Genomic DNA, 6223 nt, shown 5'->3' with positions numbered 1-6223 from the left:
TATTTTAAATATGTATGTATTTATAATTTTAATATTTGGAAAAGTACAATATTTTGAAAAACATTTTTAACATTTACAATCTACAAACATTTGTCAACTATTATTAAGCATTGCGATATTTAAAATATGTTGTTTAATATGTTGTTCAGTTTTACTTAAAAGGTTATGCTACTTTGGTTGATTAGGCTGTTGTTCATTACATGATACAGTAATTGTAATAAGCTAGGTGTTTATAAATTTGTTCAAGCTTGACGCCTTTATTTTCTAATATATATTTCTGAAATTCCCACAAGGATTTCAACATCATATATGAAAAAACAAAAAAACTTGCGTTTACTTGTGTTTAAATTCAAACAACACACTGATTAAACCTGATTGGTTCCAGAGCCATTGAACGGCTCTGATTGGTTCGTATGATAATGAGCTCACCCAGAGACCTTCGTATATAAAATAGTATATATATCTCTCAGATTTTTATTAAAATATCTCTGTACTTTTTAGTAAGGCCGGTATAACTGAAATGTTCTACAAATGGAAAAGATAGCTCTGCCATAGCATTTCAGTCTTCTTTTATTTATGTTTTTTTATAATGTATTAAAATGTACTTGAGTATGTTTGTAGTAATACAAATACTATAACCATACTTGTATTTCAAGTGCATTTTGAATACATTTAATAGTATGTTTTGTTTTGTTTTTCACCAAAGTATATGCTGCTGTCCTTTTTTAGTGTACTTTATGAATATTTGTAATGTACACAACAATATATAAAGTTTTCTAAATATCAAAGTGTGTACGTGTGTTTTAGGACTGGGCAAAAAAAAAAAATTGTTTTTGATTAATCGTTTTTTTTTAATGATGTCGATTTGATATCGATTCTCAAAAGCCGCGAATCGATCTTTTCCGGGATTTATTTCAGCACACATTTAAAAACAAGATCTGATTAACGTGAATCTTATCATTAGTCTTCTCCACTAGATGTTACCCTTATTTACCTTGCACGATATTACAACAGAAATCCTGTCATTCATTCAGCGCTTATCATGGCAATGCTCAGGTGAAATGCTATAGTAATACTATACAGTGGGTACGGAAAGTATAAGTGTGCTTCTACTAAATACTGAGCAAAGGGTCTGAATACTTAGGACCATGTGATATTTCAGTTTTTCTTTTTTAATAAATCTGCAAAAATGTCAACAATTCTGTGTTTTTCTGTCAATATGGGGTGCTGTGTGTACATTAATGAGGAAAAAAAATTAACTTAAATGATTTTAGCAAATGGCTGCAATATAACAAAGAGTGAAAAATTTAAGGGGGTCTGAATACTTTCCGTACCCACTGTAAATCTGCGGAAGAATTTGATGTCACGCATAAGGCGCCATGATTTCCGCAATAAATGGCTGATGGCGTGGCGCACTGTTTTGTGCACACTACATACACTAAAGGGCGTGTTTTCAGCTTCTGCCGTCTAACTATATGATGATATGAACACGAATGTCATCTCCAGCTACTCTGAGAGTCACTTCATTAGCATTTTACCATTTCGTTTGAGAAGCTGCAAGCTCTTCACGGCAACCCATCAAAATAAATGTTTAGTTTAACGTTAAACTGTCAGAATATATTACTATTTAGCAGTCTTAAGAACCAATGCTACTACTGCTAATAAATATTAATACATCTTTATTTTTAAAGGAATAATCACATCTGTTTTCTTTTTAATTTTAACAGTAAACCACTTTGTTTAACCAGAAAAATTAAGAACATTTTATAGGGCCCTATTATTTTTTTTAAAAATGACCCATACAAAAAAAAGTATAGGTTTAAAATACAGGCATGTGGTTTTTAATTTCTTTTTATTAATTCACCATTTGTAAACTGATGTTTACTGTTAATTTTTTTAGAAATATCAATAGCATTTGTATTAAAACCATATTCACTGAATGTAATCAAAAAATCGAGAATCGAATCGAATCGAGAGCTTGCGAATCGAAATCGAATCGAATCGGGACATCTGAATCGATACCCAGCCCTAGTGTGTTTACATACTGAAAAAAGCAGCTTTATAATATACTAGTAGTGTAATGCTAATGCATTTCCAATGAGCTGAAATACAATTGAATTGTACTTGAAGTACATTAAAACGATGCTTCAAATATACTCTTAACTGTAGTTCATGAAGTATTAAAAGGACATTTTAAATGTATTTTAAGAAATACACTTAAATTGCACTAAATATACTTAAAGTGGTTCCAATTTAACACAATTTCAATATATTAAATATATTACAAATAGATTAAAATCAAACTTAAACATATCTTGAAATACACTTAATATATTTAAAGTTGTTTCAAACTAATACATTTAATATGCACTTAGTATAGTATAATTTAAATATAGTAAGTATGTCTGAAAAAGCACAATTTAAATATATTTATTTTTCACCTGGGATGACATTGCGTATATTTGATGGGGTGGAAGCATTGCTTAGCACACACATATGAAAGAAAAATGATTTTGTGGAAGACAGAAGTAGATATATAGGAAATGACAAAATGTTGAGAAATTAATGTTTAAATGACTCTCTCAAACATATGTACCTTTTTGAATGTAAGAAGTAACAGGTGCAAATGAGGAGAAGGCACAGAAATCAGTTGACTGCAATAAATGCTATCAAATGTTCCTAATGTAACAGATTAAAAATGAATAACAAACAATTGTCAATGTATTGTGAACAAACAACTAAAGTAATTTGAAATTAATTGATAAATCGTGTTTGAACACAGCATAAAGTGTGTTATATGATAGCACTTATTCCTAATGACTTTCATCCGTAGCAGCAGAACAGTACAGTAAATTCAATGCCTGTCGTTAAATTAATATGAAAACAACATTAATTTGGTTCTGTCTTACTAGCACATCTCCAGCTATGCAGGGGTATGTAGCGAGGTACGCAATAGGATTCTCTAGATATCTGAGCTACAACACCTAAACGAATGGATGATTAAATTTAAGAAAGAAATTTAATAGGATATTGAACACAAGTAAGAATGACAGGATACTTAATGAAGTAAAAACTCTTACTGTTTCTGATTCATCTGCATGTGAAGGCACCATACTGTGACATGGAAATTCACACCTGTTCTTGATTGAAGATTGAAGGTTACACAAGACTGAACTCACTGACTAAAGAAGAAAAAAACACTTGCATGTTTATCATGTTTTTTGCTATTCATACCAGCAAGTACTGTTCTGAGCATTCCCCACCTCTGAACATGTGGCCACAGAAAAATTGCTGTGGTCACAATTTTAAGAAAATGTCAAGTACTTTTATATTATTGTATTTGCACAACATAGATTTGAGCTGATAACTACAGACTTAAGTTTAAGTACAGATTTATAAAAACAAAAAAAGAAAAGAAAAAAGAAGGCAACAGCCAAAACGAAAAAGCAATAGTTCACAGCTGTTGGTAGTTTTGTTTGCAGCTATGATTTTTGTGGTATAGATTCAGTGCACAGTCAGGTGAATGTGAATTGAACAGCTTATTCTTTACCCTCTCAGACTCTTCTAAATCTAACCTCTGTGTCCAGAGCTGCATCACTAAAGGGAACTACAACAGCATTCAGTCCTGTGGGTACACAAAAGAATCATACACAAAACCAGTTGCTACAAATTTTATACTCTCTGAATACAAGTAAAATAAATAAATGAACAATAATAATAATAAAAAATAATAATAATATAGATACCTAAATCTAATGTATGGCAAACTGTTTTCTATATAATGGACACAATACAAAATTATAATATATCTTCATGGTAGTTGTTATGGTTTTATATTAAATTGTTGATCAGCTTTTAAAATAGAAAATACAATATAAATTACATATGAAAAATATATTGTTTTAAGAAGGGAAAAAACAAAAATAACCGATACGTTCTGATGCTTTTATCAGTTGTTAATGACACGTGTTCCAGTGAAGGGAATTTAACACCTGTTCTTTTTCAAACAAGGTTAAACAATCTCACCTCTTTTGCCCATATTTGTAAAGAACATTGTGATATAAACTCGCACCAGGGTATAAAACGTGTTGCTCTATGAATCTTGAGCGATTGAGGTGAGAATATTGGTATGTCTGAGGTGTCTATTTCAGCTGATTGCCATTCATGCGGTTGCTAGATTGTAGGAAATGAGGAAAGGAACATATATTTACTGAAAACTTAAATAGGTTGTGTACCATTTGATCAAGTTATGGCTATGTATTTGATTTCAGACCTTGGTTTCATATGAAATTACTGTATTTACAGTATCTGTAAATTCTGTCTCACCAAACTGCTGTGCCCTGGTTCTTTCTGTTCTACATGATGAACTGATTGAAGTACTAGTTCATTAGTGAACGTGTTGATGTGTTTTTATTATAGTTGTTGAGGACAAGTCTGCTCAGCTGTCTGTGTCTGAACTGCTGCACAGAGCCAACAGAGGCATCAGTATGTACTCACCAATACACATCATTATGCTGCAACTGTTCTTTACTAAACGGTCCCAAATGAACTGTTTATGTGTTAGTTCCTGAACCTGATGAGCCCAAGCTAATGGATGACATTGCTGTGAATGAGAGAAATGCTGATCCCTGCACCTCCTATGGCTGCCTCTGGCCCAAATACAGCGACGGCATGATTTATGTGCCTTATGTCATCGCCAACCACTACTGTAAGTCACTAGTGTTGTGATTTATGTTTTTACTTCTTATATAAAAAGATAAAAGTAGGTCAAATTCTGTATCCTTGCTGAAGTATGTACCTTGTGCATCCTGCTGAGATGTTAAATAAAAGATGAACCTTTCCATAGCAAGCTCTGACCTTTGGTCTTTCAGCCTCCCGTGAGCTGGAGATCATCCAACGTGGTCTGGACTCTTTCTCCTACAGCACCTGCATCCGCTTCTTCCCCCGCAGCAATGAGAGAGACTATATCAGCATTGAATCTCGCAGTGGGTACATAACGCAACCAAAATCAAAATCAGAAAAACATCACAAACCAACACAGAATCATTTTCAAGACAATGTAAAAAAATACCGAAGTAAAAGTTAAGGTTGAGACTACAAACAAATACATTTAGAAAAAGAATCAGAGGAAGAAGCTGATTTCCATCAGAATGAAAACTACATTCCAAATGTAACTTGTGATGAGAAGTGCATCAAGATGATGAAGAGATAAAGTTAATATTCAGAGAAGGGTCAAAAATGTATATTTTATGGATCGCTGTCTTACAGATGCTACTCGTACGTTGGTCGTCAGGGTTATACCCAGACTGTGTCTCTGGACCGTAATGGTTGCGTTTACCACAACATTGTGCAGCATGAGCTTCTCCACGCTCTTGGCTTCAACCATGAACAGACTCGTAGCGACCGTGACAATCACATCCAAGTCATCTGGGAGAACATCCTTGATGGTACATTGCTAATAACATACTAATTTCTGAAGAATACATGTAGCGATTAGTTCAGTACTGTATTGCACATCTACTAGACTAAATGTTTTGTTTGTTTATCAGACATGAAGTACAATTTCAACAAAATCGACACTCTAAACCAGGGAACTCCTTATGACTACAGCTCTGTGATGCAGTATGAGAGGTGAGGGAGCTTCCAGTATAAGGAGATGCCGTTTCTCTGGTGTAACACTGTCATCTAACTGCATCTGTCACTCGCTCTGTCAGATACGCCTTCTCCAAGAATGGCCTCCCCACTATGGTTCCCATTCCTGACAATAATGCTGCGCTGGGCACATCTACCGAGATGAGCCAGAATGACATCATCAGAATCAACAGGCTCTACCAGTGCTGTGAGTGTAATGACACACACATACATTTTTCTCCTCCTTGTTCCAGAACTCATACTTACAAAAGAACTACAAAAAACACATTACATTTGGTGCAAAGTTGTTGAACATAGCACATTAAAATGTTATATATGTAAACTGTTACATATATGGTTTTCTCATTCATAGGAACAACAGAATGTTTCGTCAGCACCCAGACATGCCGCCTAAACTACAATGAAAGCTGACTCAAGTATCATGGATGGTGTTGACTTCTGTGCTTACTTGAATCGCCAATAAATTTTCAATCAAACAGAACATAAAACCTTTTGTCAGTTGAATTGTCTCTGGCCTGACTGACTGTGTGACTTTTTTTTCAGATAAAATTAATTATTCCTGATTTATTAA

The 6223-nt window shown here is 33.6% G+C and overlaps 1 protein-coding gene across 1 annotated transcript; it reads left to right on the top strand.

Moving 5' to 3' along the window:
* Positions 1-3484: 3484 nt before the first annotated feature.
* On the top strand, positions 3485-6130 carry LOC107560087 (low choriolytic enzyme-like). Its single transcript, XM_016244138.1, has 9 exons — positions 3485-3496; positions 3559-3631; positions 4420-4485; positions 4565-4708; positions 4872-4989; positions 5269-5447; positions 5550-5631; positions 5715-5839; positions 6005-6130. Coding segments are annotated over exons 1-9 (801 nt in total). The 3' UTR covers positions 6007-6130.
* Positions 6131-6223: the final 93 nt, after the last annotated feature.

Source organism: Sinocyclocheilus grahami, unplaced genomic scaffold, assembly GCF_001515645.1.
Source record: "Sinocyclocheilus grahami isolate Dianchi unplaced genomic scaffold, SAMN03320097.WGS_v1.1 scaffold710.1, whole genome shotgun sequence".
Classification (NCBI taxonomy): Eukaryota; Metazoa; Chordata; class Actinopteri; order Cypriniformes; family Cyprinidae; genus Sinocyclocheilus; species Sinocyclocheilus grahami.
This window is presented reverse-complemented; position numbering and strand designations above follow the sequence as displayed.

Coding starts and splice junctions, on each gene's coding strand:
- LOC107560087 (XM_016244138.1), top strand. Junction 4,709..4,871: donor TGTCATCGCCAACCACTACT/GTAAGTCACTAG, acceptor TTGGTCTTTCAG/CCTCCCGTGAGCTGGAGATC. Junction 5,632..5,714: donor TCTGTGATGCAGTATGAGAG/GTGAGGGAGCTT, acceptor TCGCTCTGTCAG/ATACGCCTTCTCCAAGAATG.